The 27446-nt window shown below is 41.9% G+C and overlaps 1 protein-coding gene across 9 annotated transcripts in view; it reads right to left on the bottom strand.

Annotated features, from left to right (window-relative positions):
• TTC39B (tetratricopeptide repeat domain 39B) overlaps positions 1 to 15618 on the bottom strand; it is a 75105-nt gene extending 59487 nt beyond the window's left edge. For 2 of the 9 annotated variants that reach the window (XM_040579056.1, XM_040579052.1), the window contains exons 1-2: positions 5398 to 5502; positions 5163 to 5303 (exon numbers count right to left, since the gene is read on the bottom strand). Coding sequence is in view for 3 of the 9 variants with exons in the window: in XM_040579050.1 (XP_040434984.1) it covers positions 15491 to 15538 (48 nt within the window). In the remaining 6 variants the exon portion in view is untranslated. The other 7 variants (XM_040579049.1, XM_040579051.1, XM_040579055.1 and 4 more) reach the window with 6 other exon arrangements.
• Positions 15619 to 27446: the final 11828 nt, after the last annotated feature.

Genomic DNA, 27446 nt, shown 5'->3' with positions numbered 1-27446 from the left:
CCTTCCTGCTATTTGACCTGCAGTCATTTTTGCACAAAGAGCACTTCTAAGAGGCAGAGGAATCGGGTAGCAGCATAGAACTTCATTGCTGTAATAAAGCTTTTTTTCTTAATTTTTAAACTAGCTGATCATCTTTTCTCTCCATCTCACACACACACCCTCAGACACCCCTGAGCCCAAAGGAGTGTCACTCAGGTTTGTATTTGTTTGAGCAGCATCAGGAAGATGAACAAATCCCAACACAGAAAACAAATAAATCACATGCTCATTCAGGAGTTCAAAGTCCAGTACAAATGCACCAAAGTACACTCCTCATGGAAAAATCTCTGAGGCGATGGCATATGTTGCTATTCTTGATCAACTTCGTTGGACAAAACCAATTGTGAAGCAATTCTAAACTGAAAAGTAGATACAAACAGATGCACCTTGGCTGGATACATCTTCCTTTTCATACTGTATCAAGAATGATTGAGAATAATGTGAAGGTGACTAAGAAGACTGAGAAGGTAGCAACAATACACAACCACTCTTCTCAAAATAGACACCACGTAAGGGAAGACACTGTAAGCTGGTCCTCTCTCGCCATAAGAAAGATTATTCAACCAAATTAATTCTTCTTGCAGCAGACATGTCTTATAAGAACTTTGTGTCCAGCTAGTTAAACTTTTTACAAAAACGTCATCATTGAATTGTTTCACTGGAATGACATAAAACCTCATTAAAATAAAAAAGAACTTTAGTATGCTATTTATCATAAAGTCTTATAAAGTTGGTAAGACAATTGTTACATTTTTCTAGACTTAATTCTTCTGACAGATAACCATAGCACATAAGTACTAGGTACATCTGTAATTTCCAGGACACTGGACATGGGTAAGATACCACTGTTGAAACACGAAGCTGGTAAAGACTTTCCTACTTCCAGTCATATGGATTAGCAACAAACATTTAGCAAACTCCTATCAGCTTCCAAATAGACTCTTCAGTTAATGTTTTCATTCAATAGAAGAGGTAAAGACACAAGAGGTTTCAGAGACACAAGCTGGGGGTTCTTTCAGACAGTAACAGTGCTCAGAAACAGAACAAATGTTTACTCTCTCAACTTGCTTGCATGCAGCCAAGGCCCGAGCAACTTTAAAGTCACTAGCCTCCCTACGACTCAAATACAAAAAACTTGGTCTTATCAATTCTGGCAAAGTTAATATTTCACAGCTAGTGACATTTCACCCATTCTAGCTCAGAAGTAGCCATCTCTCACAAAGTTTAACTTTCCACGACTGGCTAACCTTCACAGAAGCTTCAGCTCAGTCTAGACTAAAAATCACTATAGTTTGCTGCTAACAAAAATGGTATCTCTTTAAGAGATACAATTCTACTGCACAAGGAGGTAGGAGGCTCACTTGGACTCATTTGAGTCAACACAACCTACCAAAAAAACCCCATTACCGTTAGGAAGCAAGAAGAACATTGTTGTAAGATCAGAAGATCCATTTCACAAACACCAGGTAACACATCTGTGCTCTTTTTGGAGCTGGGAGGATCCCAATTCTTCCCCTCTCACAAGGGTAGATCTATTCAACAGTCTCATCTAATCTTCCACCTTCAGTCCCATGTCAGGTTCCTGAAGTAAATGATGAGGCAAAACCTGACAGTTTTCATTTATGCTACCTTATGCATTATGATATTGTGGGATACTAAAAAAAAACCACAACACAACAAACAAACCCACCTATAGCAGACCTGAAAGCGACAACAGCCAAACTCTCTAATTTTTTGTTTGCTGGCTGAGAATGATTCTCCTGGAAAACCAGCTAGAAGCCAATGAAAAAGAAAAGAAGTTCCTTAAATCACTTGTTCCATGCAAACGGCCTTGGGTGGAAAGAACAGTTAATTTCACCCGCTTCCTGCTTCCATATTAGATATGCTACCACGATGACCACTGATAAGTCAGGCAAAAATGGTTATTTCATGGCAAGTAAAAACACTTTCCATTTGTGTTTCTTTCATTATTTCAGTGCTACAACTTCTATTTTTGCCCTGATAAACCTCTTCATTAGTAAGCCTAAGTATTTGCTACTAAACTAAGTCTTAAAAAAACTGAAATCCTTAGATGTCAAGAACAGGTTTATTCAGAACAGAAGGCAAAGAAATAACCCATCCCCCAATCAAATATGTACTTTTTAGTGGGAGCACCGTTAGCTGCAACTTAACTGAGCTGTTGACCCCACTGATCAACATTAGAGACAGCGAAAAACTATAACCAACCAGTGCTCAAAAATAGGGAGCTAAAGAACTAGGAGGTTAAAAAAAAAAAGGTAGCAAACACAAATTTCTAATGCTAAAATGGATCATAAATCTAGACCATTTCAAAGGCTTTAAGCCATCAGACAAAAAGTAAAAGAGAGAAGTAACAGCAATTAACCTCCAAGCATTGTGGAAATGTGCTTATCTCTTGACAGGCCAGACACAATCTCATAATAAAGAAGTGTGGGAAATTCAAAAGAATCTATAAATTGTGGGGGAAAAACTAATAATAAAAAAATAAAACAAAAACACAAACCATCTTGTCTCTGGTTTTGTAAAAGTCATGAAACTTTAAGAGTTATCCTGAACTGAATCCCGTCTTTCCAAAATACCTGGCTGTTTTATAACAAAGGGTCAGTCACTGATTTTTTTCCCCAATTCCAGTGCTCAGAAAAGAAACAAATGCCATCACTTTCACTAGATGAGAGGGTATCAGCTATACTTTGATGGCATAATGATTGATACCATGGCTGCAGGCTTTGGAATTCTTCCGGTGTAATTTTTTTCAGGACAACAGGTGTCTTACCTACCATGGAGAATTGCATGGCTTATACAAGGAGGCTTCTAAAGATCTTACTTAAATGCAACTTCAGTTGTCATACTTCCACAGACTTCCTTGATCTCATTCACACAACAATGTGCTTTATGGGTTTTAAAAAAAACACCAGGAAAATAAGAATTGCTCAAGTCAGATAGACTGCAATCCACTGTAAAAAAACAACTGCATAATCAAAGTAAGGGGTGCTGTTGCTAGAGCATTCATGTACTTCAGGGACAGGTTCTATTATTGTTGCTTGGTACCTACCAAGACCAGAATTAAAATAATTTATTTTTAAATAGCAATAATAAACTTGGAGTTTTATCTTAGTGTTGTGACGTACCAATAGCACATCTGAACAGAACGTGAGGTCTCTGAAGTGTATCATCAGCTGTACTTGTACCATGAAGAGAAACAGTCATCTATGAAAGCGCAAGCAAGTAGAGCAGCAGTGCTTTCTGTAAGTTTTTCATCAGATAAAATTTTAAAGGTGTATCAGAATTACTAATATGTTTTCATCATTACAAGAGTTATGCCCAGGACTGACAGAAGTGGTTACTAAGAGATTTGTCAGTGTTTGGTGGTGGGTTTCTAGAAAAAAACTGTGCTGAGGTATTTGCAGTTGAGATTAAAATACATTTACTGAATTTCCGAAGCCCTTCTCCAAAGATCTGTTAGCATACAACAGTTTCCAAGCTTTGATGAGGTCTTTAGTACCACAATCAAGTTAATGTTACGCATGGGTAGCTTTTAGCAGGAAGCAGCAAAACTTCAGTTCTAGTCTCTCTGTCCTCACCCCACAACATACCTGACTTGGTAATGCAATGTACTATGTTGAAAACAAAATAAATCAATCACATAATTTTGTAATTTTTTAAAAAAGAAGAATCTTGCACATATCAGGATGGATCAAACAAAGTCTGTAAAGTGTAAGTCAAGCTGCAATTACAAATTGAGAGTCAGTCTTGACTCAACATAAGAAAGAAGCAGACAGTCGAAACCACTGCCCTGTAAAAGAAAAAGGGTAAAATATAAACAGCTAAGAGGAAGAGCACATTGTGTTGTCCTGAACTCTTCCAGGCATTTTCAAATACAGATGCTCAATGCTTACTTGTTTCCACAGATTCCTAAAGCTGCTAAAAAAAAATATGCTGATTATGCAACAGGTTCACCATGCACTTACTACACACGGATCCAGACAAAAGCATCAAAACTCTTACAAATTACAGTTTCCTGAAGGGCTATTTTGACAGCATTCCAGATTGCTTACCAATTACAATGTAATCAATAATCCTAAATAAATCTCATTACATAGACACCACCTTGGAACTGCTGATACCAATACTTTTCAGAGATGACCTCAAGCTGGGGAACAAAACATGTTGACCACATATTAAAGATGATTCAGGGCCAGTTATGTTTGCTGGTTTGCCTATAACTAATCAAAAAAAGGGAAAATATGAAAGGGACATTAATATGATCATCTTGGGTATTAACCTCCCTCAGATTAAAAGATCCTCTTGACTACACAGCTGGTTACTCATCTGTACAGAATGCAACAGCAGTTGTTACACATTTAGCACCACAAAGTTCTATTTTATAGTGAAAAGCAACTTAAGTGATTTTTATTAACTGGTTCATTTCCTTTAAAAGGCGGCCTTGTTGCAGTAACAGCAATTCCCACAACCCTATTTACGATAACGTTGATCTCATTACAGAATTTGAAAGTCTCTATGGGTATCTTCTGCTCCTTGTACTAACTGCAGTAACAGAGCAGCAGAGCTTTAGAAGCCAACATTATCTACAGTTAGAAGTGTATGTAACACAGAATTGAAGTAATAACTTTTGTCCAGAGAAAAACAGACACAGGTCATCTTCCATCTCTCCTAGAAACAATCAGATTTTTTTCATTAATAGAAAAGCATCATCTTAAGGCTACTGAAACTTAACTTTATACTAGTAATGAAGCTAACTAATTCCTAGCCAATTTGTAAATGTGTTCTAGAGAGTTTGTGGTCTTTCCACCAGAATGCAAGTGAGACAGACAAAGACCTAACACAGAAATATAGCGTCACATTCAGACCAAGTGTCATGCTAAATTACACTAAGCACAATCGGGTCTTGACTTAACCAGGCAGTAAGCTAGAGTGTTAGTTCTTCCTAGGCTACTTACAGGCAAGCACAAACAGAAAACACTCATCTGAAGTTATGAGGATAACCCTTACATAAAAAAAAAAAACAAACAACAAAAACAGACAGAAAAACAAATTCACAAGTAACAGCTGCCTTCAAATTTCATTAACATAAAGTTACACTTAACCTATTAATGTCCCCCCGATGTTTTGTTAATGCGTCATGTGTCTATAGCTTTCCTTCTTCAGTCAAGGCTCCCCCTGCTTTAATTCTTCATCCAGTCTATCCCCAAGCAGAGCATGGTATTTCTTCAGGCAGTGCAAGACAGCTGCAGGATCCAGAAGAGAGACACTGAATAGACTACACAGGTGCACTGAAAGCAGCATGTGTTTCCCCATATATAAGCTGTAACATTTACCTACACATTAAAGCTTGACAGAAAGGTGCAGTTACCCCCCACCACATCCCCTACACTCCTTGTACAGCTTTCTGTGATGTCATGAGGAATTTATAACCTTTGGAAGTTCTAACTGGAGTGTAACAACAAGGACAGAATAAATATACAGTTGTTACCAGATTTGTCACTTCTGCCCAAAGGGTCACTTTACCCCAAATGCAAGGTTACAGAATGTCAATGCCTCTAGGAAACTGCTCAGGCACACACACTCCCTCCTCCTCTTCCCGAAAGGTTACAGCCCTCTTTTGGCACTTTGCATTGTGTACTCACAGGCAACCAGAGCATTGCTTCTTTTACAACAAGCCCACACTGCAGCAAGTGTCCCGTGAACTGGCTGTCATGACTCACGCTGTGCAAAAGGAAAGCCCACATGACCACAGGGTCCAATCTAAAGCACAGAACCTCTGCACACCACTTCCTCCCGTCAGCACCCACAGACACAAAAACAGAAAAGCCAAACTCGTCACACAAGGCGTAGAGTACTTCTTTTAAACTATGAAAAGAGAAGTATCAGCCAGACAACTATTCTAGGCTGCCAGGGAACTATTTATGTCACAAGTGATCTCTGCCCGTTCCTGGTATCCATATCCATTTTCACTATAGCCCACAGTCATCATATACTAGAAAGTTTTCTAATTTGTGGTGGCTGTTGCAAAGTTTTCTGAAATCTCACATGATTTCTTAATTACTTCTTCAGACTGTGCAAAAAACACTGACCAAAGGGTAAGATTACTATGTAAGAAAGATACAATTTAGACCACTTTCTACAACTATTAAAATGTAAGTTTAGTAGTTTCCAGAACTCACCTATGTCATCCAAAGAAACCAACTGCTACTGTAAGGTATGATCTACACAGATACAAAACTCATACAAAGTTTACCTTCCCAGTGTAAAACCACATGCTCTACTACCCCTAACACTGACCAAAGCTAAAATAAAACACAACAGACCAAACAAAACTTCTGTGTTCAGCTTCAGTCAAGGACAAGAGGAACACGCTTCAGAGACAACTAAGAAACCAAGCCCTGTATCCTGGGCTGCCATCAAAAATTTTAACTTCAGCTGCCCCTTCTCACACTCCACCTGTCCTTGTAACAGCAGAGGATTTCCACAAACAAAAAGCAACACACACCAGGGAAGTTATGTGGGTTTAACAAAAAATAAAAATCACAACTCAAACGAACCCAAAATGTTAACAACACTGGAAAAGTGAGGTCTTTGAGGGATGTTCAGGAGAGTTCCCTTCTCTGCTGCACCACAAGGACATGCACTCACTGACAGAATTAAAGGCAACTGCTCAAATCCCATTAGCCAAGGGAGACTGCTTTTTGCAGAGAAACTAGTTTAAAAGTACCATAAACTACATCCCACACTTGCAACTCTTAAAACCATTCAGAGAAAGCATACAAGCACCTTCCTACCACCCAGTCTCTAGTCCTTGTCCCCACACTTTTCTTCCCCTACTCCTTCAGTTGTGCCAGTGCAGTTACCTTTGATGACACACCTGTAAGCTGAACAACTTAGTTGATTCAGCATGAAATCCCAAAAGCAAGGCAACATGGACACAGAGCTATAAAAGCTCTCCAGTAACTACTTGCCTACTTTCCCTTAGAGGCAAGAATATCCCTTCTCTTCACTCAGGCACATCACTACTTAAATCTGCAAGCTCACTTTTCAACTACTCCAGTGTACAAAATCACAAGTGCCAATTCAGAAAGCAGTTACAAGGAGTCCTCCATGGTAGAACTCTGAACTGCAGAACAAGAGAATAAATATAGAGCATGACTTGCAGGAGGTCCGTTGGGACCTGATTTGTGACACTGGCATAAGACTGTGCTTCTGTTTCCAGTTCACAAAAAAGCCGGGACAACTTTCATTTACTTTACAATTCCACTCCAAACATATCAGTTAACTCAAATGAAAGATCAAAATCCCACCATTCAAACAAGCAAAATGGACTTGCAAACAGCCCACCATAATTTATTTCACTTGGGCCTTAACAGTCCTTTGGTGTTCACTTACTGAGAAATACGTTCACTCTGAAACTTAACCACACAACTTGTGTGATCCCTTCTACTCAGCATGACTTGAATTTACATAGTTCACATTTAGCTGAAGTCGCAGCTCTTTGCCAGACTAACCATTGCATCTTCCAGAAGTGACTGGCCATGAGCTACCACATATTTTCCACTGATAGAGGGAGCTATAGCCATATATAGCTCTTTAATCCAAATTACATTAAAAGACACAGACACTCAGCTGCTGCTGAATCTCTCTTTCTCAAGGTTTTAAAGAGACTTTTCTTAAGCTCAGTAGAACGCAGCTTAACAGAGCCAGCTACTTCAGTGGTGTCAAGTAGCAGTACACAGGGAGATACATTTAACTGGATTTTCCAGAGCTGCGCGTGTTTTTCATGCTAAGATTTCTCCATCTGGACAAGGCACAGATTTAGATACTCCCTAATACTACGTTTAAGCCACTGAGTCTTACCTTAAAGTTCTTCTTTTGGACCAAGTCACACACTTAAATTTATCTAAACTGCTTTGTCTCCAATGTTTAGTAGCCATGCTTTTCACATTTCCCTTGACAAAGAACATTATAATCAACATGACTAACATATGATAAAGATTTAAGGATATAATAATCTAGTATTTAGATAAAAATGGTTCAAACACACTCACTCCAGCTCCCCCTCAATGCAGTTAATAGGATTCCTTTTCAAAACATTTTCCTTGCCGGGAAGGCCCTAACAAACTGTATATCACAAAGCGTTCAGTTATGCTACAGTTTATTAAAAAATAAGTAAAGAAGCACTGAAGCTTCACATCACATACTATGACTCTTTTCAGTCATTATTTGTAACTGTTCCCATGAAAAATTATTTCCTCAAATTCAAGTGGGAAAGTTTTGTACAGAATGTGGAATATTTCAGTTTTTGACATGTTTCTTCAGCAGCAGCTAGCCAGGTAAGCTATAAAATCCCTAAAGATCTGCACAAATTTGCTTCACCTTAATTAAAAAAAAAGACTCTTTAATAAAGCCACAACTGGTAATTCTGTATGTCTGCCGTATTTTCAACAGCAAGCTCAGGTTTTGCCTCAGGACATTAGAGTAGCCATTTAACAGTGAATTACTATTCATACTTCTTTAAAAAAAAGAAAGTATTAAATGAAAAAAAGTAATTTGTTCCAGCCCTGGAAGCTTCCTAAGTTTGCAGAAAAGGAGAAAAAAAAATAACAACCCACACACCACAAAAACACAGAGAACAAGTTTAGCTAGCTGCCCCACTGCATTGTGTTATCAACAGTGCTAAGGTAGAGAACCCAGATAAAACATCTTCCTAATCCATAATTTCTTGGTCAAAATAAAGGACAGTGTGACATATTCTACCTTTACAATCACACTTTCCTCAACTAAAGCTAATGGGAATATTTCTTCTTTCTTCTGGCCACCTACTACTAGGTACAGCCAAGTATTACTACTCAGCTACTATACACCACGCTTCCTAGAATAACCAGTATGGCCAACTGGTGCCAAACACAGAAATTACTGTCTTCAGAAACAGGGTTCTTCCAGACCCTCTGTTTTTATGACAGACATTGTACATCCTCCAACAAAAGGATTTCTGGATAGCAAGAGTGCGCGTGATGCTGACTCCTGGAGACAAGAAGAAATCAAAGCAATGCTGCACACCCGAACACTAGCTTGCAAAGTTTATTTACTAATCTATTGCACAGTAAATGCATGAGAAGTGGGATAAAGACATGACACACTCACTGCATCATAACAAAAAGTATCACTGCTAACAAGATCTGAGGTATTGACTATCCTGCGTTACTATGTGGTAGCAGCATTGCTTCCTTACTCTAGACAGAATAAGATGACAGGCAGGTTTTCACCGGCTTGATAAGAAAATCTTACTTTTAGCACCTGCTGTTTGGGAATAAGTACACAGGTCCATGATATTTATTTGCTACTGACTCACCTGAAACATCTTTTTGAGACTCAGAGAACTTAGAAAAGCAGAAGAAGTTTTTAGCACTCACACACAAATTCTCACATTTCTGACCACCTATGGCACAAAGGTCTTGGACATGCCCAGGCTCTAATCAGAACACACGTCAACAGCAGCAGAGATCCACCTCTGAAAGCCAATTCTCAGGTCTTCAGTTGCACGATTTTGCTCTCTTTTCAAAATGAGAGCAGTGATCCACCATGTCTGCTCCTACAAGTATAATATTGTTTCTATTAATCCAGAGGAAACAGCATGTGTGAAAATCACTGCCCACCAGATCAATGTGGTCTATCAGGCTGTACTCCTGCCAGCCTGCCCCCAGCAACTATGATCTTACCTCCACCTTGTCTGCTGGTGCCACGCAAGAAGAGAAAGCCCTATTACTTATTTGAAATTTGCCTTGTCATTGCAAGTCCTTTTGGTTAGGTAAGCTATAGGAGACTTACTTAACAAAACAGGAGGCATAAGACTATGCATGCTTATCACCTACTCATTCGTTGAGTCATCCTGGGCTATGCTGCTATATAACCCATGGTCTGCCAAGAAGCAATTGTGTTCCTTTTCTCTTTCAACATGCAACTTCTTTGCCGTGAGAACAGGAACCCTTACCCAAGACAAGTCATTGACCTCCAGCAGTTCCAACAAGCCCATCAGGTCTAGAATTTTGTTGCAAACACACTGGCACCAAGATATCAACAAGGGAAGAATATACATTTGCAGAACTAAACATGCTTCCACTAAGTCGTAATTCTCACACAGATCTACCGTAACTACAAGAAGAATCTATACCCCTTTAAGTTTACACATGAAATAGAGTTGTCTTTCCATATAGTGCATGGCAAGCTTTCAGCTACAGTTACCAAGACAGCTATAACCATAAGGACGGTAAATTCCACCGCTCAGTGCAAAGACTTCACAAAAGATATTAGATGCTGCTTTCCACAACAGAATAGAAGCTTCTCCATATGCAAAGAAAAAACAAAGCCTTAAGGAAAAAACAAAAAAAAAAAATGACTCTTAGTTTTTGTTCTACTTTTTTTCCATCTATATACAAAATAAATATCACCACCTCACACAACCCCACACATAAAAAAACCAAACTTCGAAAAGAGAAGTAAAAGCAAATCATAACAGACAAATTCACAAGTTTATTGGTCAGCCCTGCCTCCCTAGGAGGCATCTGGTGCTTTCCACAGTAACTCCACCTTTCTCCATATCCCCTGTACCTTTTATCCCTTAGTGTGAGGAGGAACGGCACACTAACTAACTAAAGTGAATTAGTTTCATCATTGTAATGAAATAATAAGAAAGTTTAATTGGAACAGTTACATATACTTCCTTTTCCCTTCCAGGAAACCAACAAAGACTTAAGCCACATTTTCTTTTCTCAGTCTACCTGGCTTTCAAATTTGGTCACAGACAACCAAGGGGCTCAAACAGATGTATGAAGCAAGCTCTAGAAAGGCAAATAAGAAATAGAAAAAAGTGAACAATAAAAATTAGGTATCTCAGAAAATAAGGTAATATAAAATTGAGAATACACATCTTACCTTGAATAGGTGGTTGCATGGAAAAATAATACCTCAACAAGTACACCCATGGCTAAAACAAAGTTTTATTCAAAATAAAGAACCTCAGAAGCAGAAACAGCAACAAAGTGTTATTTAATAAAGAAGAAATTAGTAGTCACGCTCAGTTTTCCCATGGTCCTTTTCTCATCTGTGCTGCTGGAATAGCATGCCCATCATCTTAGAGGCAGATGTACTTTGACAGTAGGATGGGGCCAAAACAGGAACAGGAAACACAGATGAGCTAAATGCCAAAGCCTTCGGAATAAGCCAATAAAAGTTCAAATATTACATTCTCCAGTTGGGCAAGATCTACTTCTCTAGAGAGACAAAACCAAACAAATTAGATTAAGATGTTTTAAAACAATCATCCTTCATGACAGGAATTGCCCTTACTACCCTTTCCCAACTCAGTATTCCCACATATTCTTCACTTTTTCAGATGAAAAATGCATCATAGTGGCCTGTTTCCAGCTTCCCAAAGTCTCCAGGGCAGTACAGCTACCACCGTTTCTCACCACTGAAACTCTTCTTCCAGGCTGGAATTACCAAACAAAACTGGTGAAGAATCCTCCTAAACAAGAGAGCAAGAACAGCCAGTGCTGCACACTTCTGTAATTTATTCTAAAGTACATTATTATATTAAACTACTGGTGGGAAGAAGCATACCAGCAGCAAGTTCTTTGATTACAAGTGCAGCAGCTGTTGCAGCAGTGGATGAAAAGCTTGAGTACTTGGAGTACTAACCAGTACTAAACAGCTTTTGAGTTAAAGACAGTGCTGGTATCATTTTGGAATTAGTTCTGGAGATAAACTGTCCAGGCTGATAAAGCCAGCCTGTACAGTGTTTGTCCCCACTTGGGCAGTTCAAGAGAATACAGCACACATTATCGGGTCTTCATTACCTAAATTTTCCTTAATGTTACTTTAGAGCTGAGGCACAGATTAGCTGAATTGGCCAAGCTGTCCTTAATACAAGCCTTGAAGTCAACCACAGCAAGGGCACCAAATCACTTTCAGATCTGTGTATAATCCTTAGTCTGGCTCAGTGCGGCCAAACAAGGCATTTTTTTTTTAGCATCTAGATACTTCTTTACCATGATCCTTTGTCTGGCCAAAACACTCGCATGCACAAAAGCCAAGGTTGGGTTTGCTGTTTTTTTTTTAATGGATAGGGAATCCCCAAGTAACCAATTAAGCTGGCTTTAAGACTTTGAAAAACCAGGGCAGCACAGAGTGAACTTAATGTGAAGCAGATCTGGCCCACTATTTTAAGTAATCTTTAGACCGGGGTGGGGGGGAGGGCAGCAGGGAGTGGGGGCTTAAAGTTTTGCTTGAAGACTCTGCAATTGCTGGAAGTGCTCCTTTGCCATTAAAGTTAAGCATATCTGTCCTAGATTTGCAACCTGTTCCTACTAATACGAGTACTTTTAGCAGGTCAATTCAGTGTCATATAGTGGTTTAAGTGCCAATGGCACCTCACATTGTGAGTTCACAACTGGACACACCACAGATGGCCACTTTCACTCTGATCACATAGCACCTAGGAAACTGCTTCCTAGTAGAGGATGACCACACACACTAACACCCAGGAAGCAACACTGCTCAGGAAAATCCCAAGTTTAATAACCACTTGTTTTCCCAGATGAGCATACCCCTAACACCATCTCAGTAATAGAGCCTCTTAGGCTTAGGTTTCCAACTCCTGTTGGTGTTTGGTTTTGTTGTTGTTTTTTTTTTTAAAAAAAAGAACAAAACACCATGCCTAAACACTGGACTACTACACTGTATTAGCTGAGGTGAAAAACCCAAAGATTTATTTACACTTCACACCACTTCCTCACCATGCCCACTGGAAAGCCAAGCTGGAGGACAATGAGGCATAAATCAGTAAAAAAATTAAATATAAACAAACAAACTATCTGACACTTCCTTGAGCTGAAAGAAGTATAAGGAAAACCAGAAATTTTACTCATCAGAGACTACAGCAGGGGCCAGCTACCTGCTACCTTAACCTTGGACTTTGGAAGCAGGGTTCTTCCTGGTCAATATCCTGTTAAGCAGGAAACAACTTCAAGGTTTAGCTTAGCATGTCCTTCAAAGCTTCAGGGATGAGTATTCACAAGTCCCTGCAAAGCAAAATTATGTGCTGAAAGCTATGTTCTTATAGTACTAAGTATGTACACTTTTAAGATCAGGAAGCAGAGTTCCCATCTGCCATACTTCATGTAAACATTATTTAGATGCACACAGCTCTTTAAGAGCAAAGCTAACAGTAACATTCCCCAGCTTCAGTTCCCCAACACCATAACCGCTGCTAACACTTACAGAAACCCCACCTAAAACACTTAAAACCAACTACCTCATGCATGAAGTGCTGAAATCACATCCAGCTTGAGTAAACAGATGTGGTAAACCCATAGGCAAACCCAGCTTACAGTGGTCTAGACTGCTGTTACAGAAGCAGTGACTCACCCCAATATCAAGCCACTGTTCACCCTCCCCTCCTGAATTCTGGGATCTCACCAGGAAAAATCCAAGCACTCATTCCATTAATAATTCTGGTCTGTTTGAGACTCCAGCAAATCAAGCACAGGTCTCTACAAGGATCACAAAGTCTTTCGAGCTCATTGGAGAAAGCTTTGCACTTTTTGCAGTCTATTGCTTAAATTAAGCCTTTTTCAGGTACTTTTATGCCTACCTTTCAAATTGTTTGCATGGCAGCTTCTTTTTTTCTAACAAAGCACTGACACTCTATAGCAAACTCAGTGAAGAATATTCTTCCATATTGTTCACACAGGGCAGCTGGGCTGTAAGTTGCTAAATACCTGTTGTAACAACTGTGAATTCCAACTACTTGCTTCCTGAAAACAGCAAGCTTCTTAGTACCTTGTTCTCACTGGTACTACTCTTTATATCTGAACAAAAAAACTCAGCTCTGCAGAGATCACACTATGATTTTGCACTGATTCACTTCAGTATACAGCAAAATTCAAGCATTTCACATCCTCTTCCCCTTATGCCTCCACACCATAACCTCAGGAAGCAGCAATTTCTATAGCACGCTCTGAAATAAAACTTCTCAATATAACCCAACCTTCCAACCATGAAAAAGAACAAGCTGGTTTTTATCATCTCTTCCAGAAACATCTTCTGCAACTGCCAAATACAAAACATGAGGACTCAAATGAACTACACCTCATACCAAGTCCCACACGTGTATTTGTCTGTTGCCCTGTTGTATAAAACACTGCCTTACTTCAGAAACGGGGCACTTACTACATCCCTGTTTTCAAAAATCATCCCAACATGGTTTAAAAAAAGAAAACAAAACAACAAAAAACAAAAACCCAACTATGATGTAACCATATGATTCATAAGCCTTCAGCAAAGTTTGGCTGCAGGCGTGCCTTACAAATCTTTTGAAGAAGCTGCTGAATGTACACAAAGCTAAATTCGTTCATTTTAGATTACACAGCCAGAAATCAAGTCAATATTCCCACATGTGCACGCCAGGACTGCAATCTACTGTGTTCAAAAGCACCATCCAGTTAAAACTGCCTCCAGTTTTGCAGTAGTACCTTTTTCCAAAGCTAGTCTAGGAGACCCCTTACTAACACCAGCCTTCCCAGGGGTGCTGTCAACGAGTTCTGCCACCGCGTCTTTCAGTACCAACAGGATACAAAGGAAACGTAAAAGTTCAGGTGATCACTTTAAGGAATTCGTGCTTGGGCTGTTTAAGAGACCTTTAACAAAGCAACAGCGAAATTACGAACTCCAGCCTATAACGCACCTTACATCAAGTGCGGTTCTGCCCGATTCCACTTCCCGGGCACACGGACTGCCCAGCCCTCCCGCGGCAGGACGGCGCATACTGCGCCCACGACGAGGCGCCGCAGCCCCCCCGGCCACCCCGGCAGTAACGCCTGCCGGCCGACCGGCCCGGGGCACGCAGCGAATCCCGCGGCCGCAGCCGCGCCGAACCACCCGCGCAGCAGGCAGCGGTGCTGCCCGCACACCTGCGCTGCGCTGCCCCTGCGCTGCCGCTGCCCTGCGCGGGGGATGCGCCGCCCGCCGCCGGGCAGGAACGCGCACCGGAGAGGCGGCGCGGCGAACTCGCACGGAGCAGCGCGGCGCTGACGCGGAGCTGGGGTATAAGAAAAAATGGGAAGAGGACGAGGCGGATGAGGGGAGAAAAATCACAGCGGGGGGCTGGAAAGGGGCTGCCCGCCACCCCAAGTCGCCGGGAAAACTTTCCCCAAGTCCCGGCGGCCCCTCGCCCCACCGGCGGCCGGGCCTGACCCGCGGGGAGGGGGCTGCCCGCCCGCCCGGCCCCGGCGCGGCGGCAGGTGGCGATGGGGATGCCGGCGGAGCAGGGTCCCCGCCCGCACCTCCCCCCGCCGCCGCGCCGGCAGGGCATGACCGACCGCTGCCCGCCCGCCCGGAGCCCTCCCGCCGGCTGTCCACCGGTTACCTCCTCGCCGCCGCCGCTCTCCTCCGTGCCGTTTCCTACGCTCGCCATGTTCCCGCTCCGTTGCCTTGTGCGCCGGGATGACTGCTGCTGCCGCCGCGCCCCGTCCCGCTCCCTACCGCCCGGCGACGGTCCCCGCCCCCCGCACTTCCCGGCCGCCCCCGCTCGGCTCGGCCCGGCCCGACCCGACCCGGCCCGGCCCCGGCGCCTCCCGCCTCGTCCGTGCGGGGCCGCGCTCGCCACCTCCTCCCCGCCCCGGCCGCCCCACCGCTCCGCTGGCCGCGCCCCCTCATTTGCATAGCGGGCCCCGCCCCGCCGGTCGCGCCCTGTCGCTCGCGCGGCACCCCGGCCGCCCTTTGGCGCTTAGCGCCTGCCGGCCGGCCCACACCGCCGACCCGGGGCCGGGGCGGGGAGGGGTGCCCCTGGCGCTCCCCCAGCCCCCCGGGTCGGCCGGAAGGTGAGGCCGGCCGGCTCGGCCTGCGGGGCGAGCGGAGCATCGTCCCGAACTCCCGCAGAGGCCTCCTTCCTCAGTGCGGCCGCGCTCCTTCCTGCCGCCCCGCGTCCGGCCGCCCGCCGCCGCCCGCCGCGCCGGCCCGAGCGCAGCGCAGCTTCCCTCAGGCACTGCTGCGGTCCCTTAGCGTCCCTGCGGCCCCCCCGGCACCCGAGCGCCCGCATCGGTGCTGCCGAGGCGGTGCGCTATGCTCCCAGCCTGCTCGCTGACCCGCCGGCTGCCGCAGGGCCCGGGGGCGCTGGCTGTGCCCTGCGCCCGCCGCGGAGCTCGTCCGGGGGCTCGGCGGCTGCCCTGCGCGGGGACCCGCCGCGCCCGCTGCTGTCGGCCCGCTCCGGGCACTCGCTACACGAAGTCCGGGAGAAACCTGGCACCTCCAGCCGGTCCTTCAGCGCCCTGCGGTGCTGCTGCACCAGCGCGCTGACGACCGCTCGGGGAGAAAGTTCGCAAAGCAGCCAGCTCTGAGTACTGTTAGATTCCACCATCGTGCCTCATCCTCCTGTTAGTTCACAGTATCATCATGCTTTTTGCTAAAAATCACCGATTTCCACTCCTTCCTATCCTGCCAGCTGAGGTCAAGTTCCGCTAAAAAGTAGGGGGCATAGTGCCCATCTCCACTTCCTACAGGTTACTTGTCCATCCACAGGCTCTCTTAAAAAATACACATAGTTTTGATATACTAGCTTTGATTAGAACCAGAGGGATGAAAGAAAGACCTGAACAGATTCAGCTAACCAGGAGGCAAATACAGACTAAGAGCTTTTTCGCAAGATTCGGGATTGCAGTCTAGATGTGAGAAAGAAAGGTCCTTCAGTCTCAGAAGAGGCAGAAGTACAGCCTCTCAGTGTAGGCTAGGAACTTCAGTGTGTCCCCATTAGTCTTACACAGACTGTACTGCTGTATTTGATCTGCTATTTTTACCCTGCCAAGCTAAGTAAAAGGGGGAGGGGAAACTAACTTTAACATCTTCATCTGTCCTGCAATATTGCACTCTTATCAGTTAAGGCATCACAGACACACTGTTCTTCCATACTCCCATTGCACTTGAGTATGTTTCTTCACCAACAACTTGTTGGAAGATAGTCCAGTGATACTAATATGCTTCTCTGGGACTGATCTGAAGCACGTGAAACACACCAGTAGGGCAAATGCAGTAGACAGGCACATACATGCTTTGTATTTGACTCACAGCACAGTCACATCTGCCCACACAGCTCCACCTGAAACTGACATTACCACTACATCAGAATTTTATACTGCTCACGAGGATTACACAAGTTATCATGCTCTGTTGAAGACATGACTCCCTTTCTGTTTTTCAGGTCCAAAGGCAATCCATTTGAGATGTTCTTTTGCTTAGAGCAGCAGACTAACTGCATTTCAAGTTTTAACCAGTGTTATTCTGTAACAGAATACTATAAGGCACATACTGTATGAGTAGGATAGCTAACCCATAAAGTTTCCAAGTTCTAGAAATATAGTCCTAAAAGATGAGAGCAAATTACACCATTCTGTAGCAGCCACACATCTAGGCAGTTCCACACTGCCAGTTCTAGCTGGAAAGAATAAAAAATTAGCCTGATCCCGTATGTTCTTGCAGAAACTGTTAATGGAGTATAGCACCAGCGCTTTTAGAGTTATGCTGAGGAAATCACACCAATGTGCAGAGTTTGTAGTCACAAGTACTTACTCTAATCAGTAGGAGACATAACTGCATGAGTCAGAGGTTCAGTTAATATATTTAGCAAATTCAAGACCAAGGTCTAGCGCAACACCACTTTGTCATGATTAGCTCTTGATAGATTTCGTTTACATTGTTTTATAATCTTTCCTCCCCACCAAGTTCTTTAGCTCATTTATATTCTTTTGGGCAGATTTAAGCATATAACAATCACTGACCTTTCTCTGGTTAGAAAAAAGATACATGCTAAAAGAATGATGGTAGAGATAAGTACATCATACCATTCCTGACCCAGGTAGCTAAGGCTTGAAAATTGCTGCTGAAGTCTGAATAAAAGCCCTGTGAATAGCAGAGCCATCACTGAGTTTTGCATGGTCTTTGACAGGCTGCCACAGGGCATGCTCCCATTTAAGCCATTATAATAATAGTCAAAAAGGCATCTCAAAGCCACCCCACCCTACCACTTGCCCCAATTTTCTTTAATCAGTTTAATCATTCTTCCCCCTCTCCCTTGAAATGTAAGCATTAAAGATTTGCAAATTCCTCTTCCTCTTACCATTTTCCATTTGTCTAAAAACCCAAACAAGACAGAAAACACAGATTCTGAAGGAACATGGACAAGAATCTATAGGTCTTAATCCTGTGAGAAGAGGAGCATGCTGCTGTTCCCGTGCAGCTCTAGTTCCTATCCATTTGAATGCAGGTATCTTTGCAGTAAGAATTAGGAAGATTATGAGCCGATTACTAATCTTCCAGAGACCATTCCAGTGGATGTGTTGAAAGGATGATATTTTTTTCCCTTTTTTTTTTTTTTTTTTTTCTGATATCTGACAGAGGAGGCAAGACCTTGAGAGTCCATTCCCCTCTGGCTGGCATAGCTATGTAGAATTCCCACCCAGGAATGGCCTGCCTACATTTCCCTTCCCCCCCACCCCCACCCCCTGTCTGCAAAGCCATTACTTGTTATGTTAACACTACCTGGATATTTGATAGCTCTGCTAGTGTTTCCTTTTGCAGTATAGCTGCTACTCACTTGGAATTTGCTTCACTGTAAGAATGCATGGGACCATGAGGAAAAAGAAACAATTTTTAATTTGAGCTTCTGTAATCAAATACAGATTGACAAGGATGAAAAGTCCTATACTGCCCCTCATGATCAGATAATACAGAGGAATAAAATCAACTTCAGTATAAACACTTGTTACTGATTCAGTTTCCCTGAGGACTAGAAAACACTCCTTGAGAACAGGCCCACTGTAAAGGAAGCCTAGCACGTTGCCTTAGCACTCCTGCAGCTACTTTTCAGTAGGGTTATACTGTCTCAGACTCACCCAAACAGAACTGTAGATAACAATCATTAAACAATTAACAGATTCCCTGATGGGAGGTAAGGCAAGTGAGCAAGACAGAAACCAAGTCCCAACTAGTTCCAGAAGTACCGTTTCATAAACTACCTATTAGAACAATGAGTACTCTGAGCAGCACAAACTGCATGTGAATCTGCCCACATAAATGCACTGTGAAAGATTTCCTGAGGAAGAATCACCATGTCTGAGGAATATATTTCAAGACCAAGAGACTGAAATTTCTTGCAGCTTCGCTAGTTAGAAGACAGCTAAGAAAAAAAATTACAGTAACTTAGCAGAGGTACTAATTCACAAAAAACCTACAACAAAAACAAGGTGTACAGCCAAAAGAGAAAACCTGATGAGGGTGTATTTCCATATAGGTTATAACAGCCATACTGTAACCTCCAGGCAATTAATTTTTTTAGCCAACACTAATTTTGCCAATTAAGATGAAGCAACACCTCTTCTTGACCAGTATCAAAATATTGTTTCTTCCCACAAGCTGAGCTAGTCTGTGGCTCACAAACATTATTTCAGAGATTACTATAGCAACAGTAGTAACCCCTTTAGAGTTAAAACACATGAGAGTACATTGATGCATACATGTAGTTGTATGAGAAGGCCAAGACTGATTAAAAGATCTTTTTCTTGTCGGCTGTCCCATTCCTGCATGCGTGCACACACATACGTGCACTTGCGGTCCTTTGCCACTGCCCAGCCCTGTAACATGTCATCTCAGATGTTACCTTATTCTCTAAAAGGAATATTAACTCTCAGTCCCAGCTCCTGTTTTCCCACATGCAGCTATGAGGAAAGGTTTGCAAGCCACAGAGCAGCCCACCTACCCACACAAATGCAACAGTTAAAGTCACTAAAAAAAGGAGAATCAGCGTCCTCAAAATATGTTCTCTGGCCTCAGGCCCCAACAAAAGGGCATATGTAGCTGAACCAAGCACACCAACGTACACTTTTTATGTAAGATACAAAAGAAAGCAGCCTCTCCAAGACACGTCTTGGCATGCATGGAGGCAGTATTATGGCATAGAATATTGATGTACTGCAAAGGCTACAGATATGGACATCAAATAAAGCTTAAAGTACTGAGCTATCACAGTTAGGAGTGAATGTTTTCTACCCTCAATAAGCTGCTTCATCTAAATCGTGTTTGTCAGACCTCTCAAGAACTTTATTTCGAAAGTGAAGTGCAATATTTTTGTTTAAATACTTAGACTTTCACCTTCTGTTAGGCACTTTTAGAGAGCTGCAGTGGTTTCAAACTCCCAGATCATGTTTCCATACTTAAAAGCTGTAACCACCTTGAAGTAGAGCCACCATTTCTTTCAGTCAGCCATCCATATTTACCTTCACTCACCATACTAGCATGTAGCAAATACTGTAGTGGTGAAAAGACATACAGAACTGGTAGTTCACGTGCCCAAGACTAGAAGAGGCATGATTAGGCAGTTACCAGACTTTTCAGCATAAACAGGACCATGGATAATATCCATTAAAAAAGCTTCCTCTTCTCAGGTAAGCCCTGCCTCTTTCCCAAAGTCAGGGGAAGGACAATAATGAACTTTGGACAAGGTGAGGTGGTTTACCTCAGTTGCCATGTGACTGGTTTCTGAGTACCTAAGACAGGTTGTATAAGTGATCCTCGGTGAAAGCATAATGCAATTAATGCATCTAGCTTTCAGTAAGCCTCTAGTGCTTTTACCAATGTATCTACGCAGATGTTATTTGCATACTAGTTTCCAGCAACACTTCTGCAGGTGCCACCTCTAATTTATGGGATATATTTGGATTCTTTTCTGTGCACCTTTATCACCTTCTTAAGGGAGAACTCTGAAAGGTGTCACTCAGAACAACTAGTTCATTTTTTTTAGCCCTAGAAGCAGGCATACCCCCCAACACTTACATACCACATCTTTCCTGCTCCAGGGGGAGTCAAGCTATTCTTACGCTGACACAGTTTAAATTGGATGTATCCACAGCCAGCGCCCAACTTTTCACCGCAGTGTAATAAGGTAAGTCACAGAATCCTTCAGGTTTGAAGTGACCTCAGGAGGTCACCTGATCCACCTACTGCTGAAAGTACAGCCAGGCTCAAGGTCAGAGCAGGTTGCTTACACTGCATTATACACATGCCTTAACAGAGAACACCTAATATACCACATAAATACAGACCTTGAAGCAAAACATCAGAGTATTGGGTCAGACTCGATAGCATCAGGAAATCAGTAAGCCATGCAGAGTAAAGAACAACAGTAAACAAAAACAACAAAAAAAGCAAACAAAAAAACCAAACAGCAAAACACAACAGCATTTATTATCTCTCAGGAATTTTAAAAGTAATGAAGTTTCCCATGATTCTAGACAGCAAAGCCAAAGACCCAATGGATAGTTCATTACATTTGGAAGTACAGGTAGGCATTCCATCACCTAAACTCCTCTTTCTCGTGGTATCTTTATTGATCTGTATTCTCTCTTCCTAATATGCATATCCCATCCCATCCTATCCCATCCCACCCTACTCTCTGACGTTCCATTCCATTCCATTTCATTCTATTCCATGGAAAAATTCCCTTTGTTTTTTTTTCTGTTCATACCCTTCTTTGCTCATTCATTCAACCAAGAGCATCTTCTAGCAGGTGCTTAAGGGGCCCCAGCTATTACTCCTTCCATCAGGCCAGATGATTAATACTTTTCTGTCTTACAGCAGATGGTACGTTTATTTATCCTGGTATATTATGTCTTGTTTCTTTTCAGTTTTCTTTCCTTCTCTCCTCTCCTTTACTGCCAAGGGGTTTGCTGCTATTTCAGCAAGATATTCTCTGCACTTATCCCAGCCTTATCTCTAAGCTTCTTCCTGTTTATCATTACATTTCATCTCATTTATTTTCAGTGGAAGCATTTTGATGTTCCTTCTCCGATCCTGTTGTGAAAGCGCATGTTTCAGAGAATTCCAAAGTCACAAAAGTCAGAAATGACCTCTGCAATTCTTCTTATCAAACCCTCAGGTTTTTTTAAGATACAAAAAGCCACATGAAGTTATAGTATTTGTTTAGAAAATAAAATACATTCATGTGCCATCACACACCCCCACCCCCCCTGATACTAACAGGATGCTTGATGCTTCTGTGGTGTATTGGGAAGGACTGATCACCTCTTCTTGTAGAATGTCTTGTTAAATAAACCCTTAAGGATGTTGGTGCATTCCTGCCATTTAATAGGGTTGATTTTTAATTGGCTCTTTTTTCCCTTTGAAGCCTTTGGTCCTATTAACAGTTGTCATGTGGTTCTTTTATTAGCTTCAAGTAATGGAGCAGTTTACCTGTAAATCCTCTAGTAACTAGAGCTAACAGCATCTTCAACATATTATTTATGTAGTGAATCCTTTCCTTGTGCTTTTTCTTCATATACTGTTCTGCTTGTACCAGAAAAAGCAAAGGAAAAAGGTCTAACTCCACCTTACAGAAAATTTCTTTGCCCTACTAACAAAAGTTTTCAAAGTTATGCTTCCCAGAAAATATGTTAGATTTTTTGTCTATTCATTTTGTTATTCTTTCATTGCTCTGAAAACAACATGTTCTGGATTGAACCATCTGAACAGATGGTTGTTATATGTCCAAGTCATCAGGGAATGAAAATGCCTAAATGCAACCCATTCCTCCTCCCTACCAAAAAAAAGCCCAACCACAAAACAAAACCTGAAATGTCACATATACATAACAATGTTTGTTCACACAAGGAAACAGGAATGGTATATCTGAGTGAGGATTCTATTACTTAATAATAGGGCAGCAATTTATAATCACTGAATTATATCCAAGGGCCTTCCCTTCTCACTGTAGGAAAATACATAATTTTATTTATTTATTTATTTATTTACTTGCATTTTAACTTCTTTTAGTTGATGTAATAGCCACGTTAAAGGTATTTTTTCTAAAAAAACAAAGACCTGCAGAACAGACATGTGTGTGTTTCCTTCCTCTTGTCACGTAGCCACCATGTTCAGAAGCTCCTCCTGTAATGGCAGGTTTGGGTCCCGCTGTTCAGTGACGAGATTTTGCTGCAGGTTGGGTAGGGACTGCCTCTGTGCTCTGCAGCTAAATGTGTGTGTTTCTCTGAGAAAACATTAAGATGTCTCATCTGGGGACATACGCCTTGTTCAGTACATCATGGCATTTGGCCTGAGCTCTTGAAGCCTGAATATAACTCTTCTGTCTCCAAAATTCCACACTAGCCAATGCAGAGAATGACATGTGTTAAGAGTAATGTGAGATGTTGTACTCTCCTACTAAAATTTATTAGAGTGAACAGTATTCGTTAATAACTTAAGTGCAAGTAGGTTTCAAATACTCTGTTTCTGGAGTTTACTTTAGAATTTCAACAGTATTGATTTAATTAGTTCATTCAAGCCACCTGTTACTTAAGAAGTCCTAAAATGCAAGAATTGGTTAACAAATTTCTTTAACATATTTTTATTTACTTTATCACTTAAAGTTTAATAAACAGATTTAGAGCATGGACAGTTATAGATAAACCCAAACTTGCCTTGTCCACACTTTATGGTGATTGTATCTGATCTGGCTCTTAATCAAAAGCCCAGTAGACATGTTAGTATGATGCTGTACCCAAACTAACACGCTTTCACACCAGGTTGGTTTGCAGCAGTTTTCAAATGTTTCTCCACTAGAGTTGAAAGTTCTGTACCAAAGCCTTTACATAGTCCTTTGTAGCAGCTCACATGGCCAGTGATTTGGCAGACCATTTGAAAGAACTGAGAAACTAAGAAAACTACTTCAAAAAGGGATCTGAGGTTGACTGGATACATGGAGTATTATGCAGAAAAGCATCTGGTGAATGTATAGTCTTTTTGTAGCTCATTTTGGGCTTCCTAGAGAAATTTGTTGATACATCCTGTGGAAAGATCTCCTGCAGCCGTGATCTTTGTCAAAATACTTGTTTTAGATTTATGTTGCCTGTAGGCTACAGGCAGACCCTGATGGGGAAATCAGTGTATTAAGGGTGTGCATTCAGTTAATTCTGGTGTGATCAATAGCCTCAGCACTGTGTGGCACAAGTCCAGGAGGTGCTAAAACATCAAATAAAGGGTAAATACTTCCCAAGAAATAATTTCCTTTACTGGCCAGCTATAATCAGAAGAAAATTTCTGTTGTGCACAAGCGAAATACCAAACATGTTGAAGAGCATATAGTCAGGGATTGTTAGACTATATACAAGCTATGAAGAAAATACTTTCTGAATGCTCTGCATTTGATTTGCAGAAAGACACAAAGAGAAGCTTTTATCTAAGAAACAGATGGACTGTGGCACATGGGTATTATGACGAAAAAACTCACAACTATGTCCTTGTCCAAGTGGAAATCCTTTGGGGGTCCATATCAGATCCTTTGGGGGACAGGGGGATTTAGTGTTTCTATCAGTTATGCAGTGAACAAATCCTTTGTAAGAAAATTAAGGCTCATAGCATTCAAGAGGCAGCTCAGAATTTTCATAGTATTTACAGTTTCCATACAAAACTGTTTTAATTGAACAAGGACATTTTCTATGAGGACAGACCACATTTGTTTTTCAGATGCAGCAGCGTGTAACTAGTGAATAGGTAATATTTTACCTGTTTCTAGCTTCTATATTGGTTGGCTAAAAATGCTTTAAAAATATTTTTTATTGAAGAACATAATATCCATTAATAGAAGAAACAATTTCACTTTCTGCTCTCAAAAGTTTTAAGAAGGTCAAATTGAGAATATTTTCCCGTTTTGTATGAGCTCTTCCAGTCTCATTTCTCACTTTTGGAAGCCCTGATTTTACTTTTGGATTTTAAAAAATCAATACATCTTCGGTGTGCTCACACAGAGAAACACTTCAGCATCATGCGACTAAACCAGGTTTGGCCTTTTCAGCTCCAGCACGTGAAGCGCTGATTCCATTCTCATGATGTGGGTGCATGAACCAGATAAGATGGGAAGGCCCAGTGAACGCATGCATTTCCAAACACTTGTCCCAGAGCTGTGTTTCATTCAGGCTCCTCAGCACCAAATGTCTTGGCTTCTTCCATGGCATCAGTGATTCACATTCTTGCCCTTCTGGCAGTGGGAGTGGTTATGCCGTGACTAAGGGTGCAGGACAACCCCAAGACTGCTTCAGAAGCTGCAAGCTGCCTTCAGTTCTATAGTGCAAGGATATGCTGGGGTGTCTTCGTCTTTGTAACAACCATACAACTTCCTTCCATGTTGGGCTAGTTTACCTTTACTAGGTGCAGGCCCCATGTATTTTTTCAACAGATACACACATGAGGGTTTTGTTGTCCTGGAGATCATAAAGTGGTAAGAACAGCTGTGATTTATGTGTTCCACAAATGTGTTCCTGTTTGCTACCTGAAATGTAACTGTGCTATTTAATGGCATCTTGTAAAAAGTATCAAGTCCTAATTTGATCTGAATTCCATCCTTTGCCAATGACGTTTATGGGAAATGTTGGGGTTTAAGTCTTTTTGCATAATCACAGTCACAAACATATATGTAGTCTAGCAGAAACATAACTGGGTTGCAAAATAAGTTTTGTGGCTATTCCTGGCTCCAGCGTGGGTCAGAAAGACAGCTGACAGTCTGAAGTCAGCTAACATGGAGAAATGGAGAGTTCCCAAATGCCAGACTGAGGTACGCCCAACACTCCACACACACACACATTGGGGAAATCTATGCATTTGGCTTGTTCTTATTTACATTTTGACTGTTTATTTAGTATGCACTGGTTATCTGAATATGCAGCCACTGCTAGAGGACCATGAAGGGTTTGAGGGAGCTAAGAAATACTCCCTTACTGCTGACATCAATAATCTAATAATCTTTTCAACTACCAATAATGCAAAGGCATTTTTGAAACACTAGCTCAGAGAACTGCTAGATTGCTTAGACCTCAAAAACAAAAAAGAAAAAAAAATCCATGCAGATTCTGGAGACTCCCTGAGACTGCAATAGATGGAGAGTGAAAGAGAAAAAAAATAAAAGCTTTGGGTTTTGATACTGCCTACAGACTAATGGATGTGGGTGATCTCTTACTGTAAACACAGATGGCTGTGAGCCACAATGGGTCATTCTGAGAAGCCAAGTATTTATTTGTGGGCTTCCTATTTCCCACTGAAGCACCAATTACTCAGCAGAAAGGCATATATTTGTAGTCATTAAAATAAAACCTTTTGGATTAGACAGTTTTGAATTAAAATACATTGCAGATGCATCAAGTGAAGTTTAAGAATGGTGTGTCTGATGTTTCCTCTACCAAGTGCAAATCAGGGCTGCAGATTTAGGTTTCAAAATTTTCTTGTAGAAACATTTCAAAATATTCTTACAGGAAATTCAATGTCATGGCATGTGTGATCACAAGATTTTATGCCCTCTTGAGCCAGGGTGCAAGGTAACCAATCACGGAAAATAGAGCACTTGGGATGCAGCCACACACAAAGACATAGATGAACAGGAAGAACAAAACAGAAGTTATAAAACTAGTCTGGATCTTGAGTAACTAGTTCCACTGCCTGTGGATTCATTCAGTAGATACTGACTGGATGACCCTGTGCTGGCTACCTGATCTTTCCATGCCACAGTCCTATAATATGGGATAACAAGACTGGCTTGCATCAGCAGAATGTCATGAGGATTGGTACTCTCACAGGTATCTGCATTAACCCTGTGAGACCATATAATTACCTGGAATATATACACACTACCTGCCTATAACAGGTCTGTGTACAGACAGCCCAGCCTACAAAGGTCAGTGGGCTTATCTTCAGATTAGCCTTGGCTTATAGTTACACATCCCTCTCACTGGGAGCTGTGGGGTGTGAGGTGAGGAGAACCACACTGACTGCCTTCTGCTCCCAGTCTCTCCCTGAGTCAGTCAAACCACAGCAGTAGCATTAGCAGCTAATAGTAACGAAAAGGATTCTTACCTCCTAGGGAGCAGTAGTAATACTTAAACCTGCATCCCTATACCGTAAAATCCTTGGGAGAGCTGAGGTGGTATCAATTAATTTACTTTGTAGGAGTCATCCCATGCACTGGCACACAAGATATGGAGCCATCACCTGAGGTTTCTGCAGAGCAAAGCTGTTCTGTTCCATAATGGGAAACAAAGGAGCCTACAGGGAAGCAATTAACTGGAGAGTAGTGATTTAGTTGTTCCTTCCCCCTGTATCACTGGATTGGTCCATGGCTCAGAGGAGGATGTGGAGAGCATCCTCAGCTAAGAAGTCCCATGTCACACAGAGCCAGGCTCAGCCAGCTGCTACACAGGCCAGTACAACTTCTTAAATTGTATTAGCTATAGAAAATCTCATTAATTTAAGCATCACACAAGTTTGCAAAATGCCATTTGTAAGAAATTGAAACAACT

The sequence above is a fragment of the Falco naumanni genome, chromosome Z (genome assembly GCF_017639655.2).
Source record: "Falco naumanni isolate bFalNau1 chromosome Z, bFalNau1.pat, whole genome shotgun sequence".
NCBI lineage: Eukaryota > Metazoa > Chordata > Aves > Falconiformes > Falconidae > Falco > Falco naumanni.
Note: the sequence above shows the minus strand (reverse complement) of the source record. Positions and strands in the feature narration are given on the sequence as shown.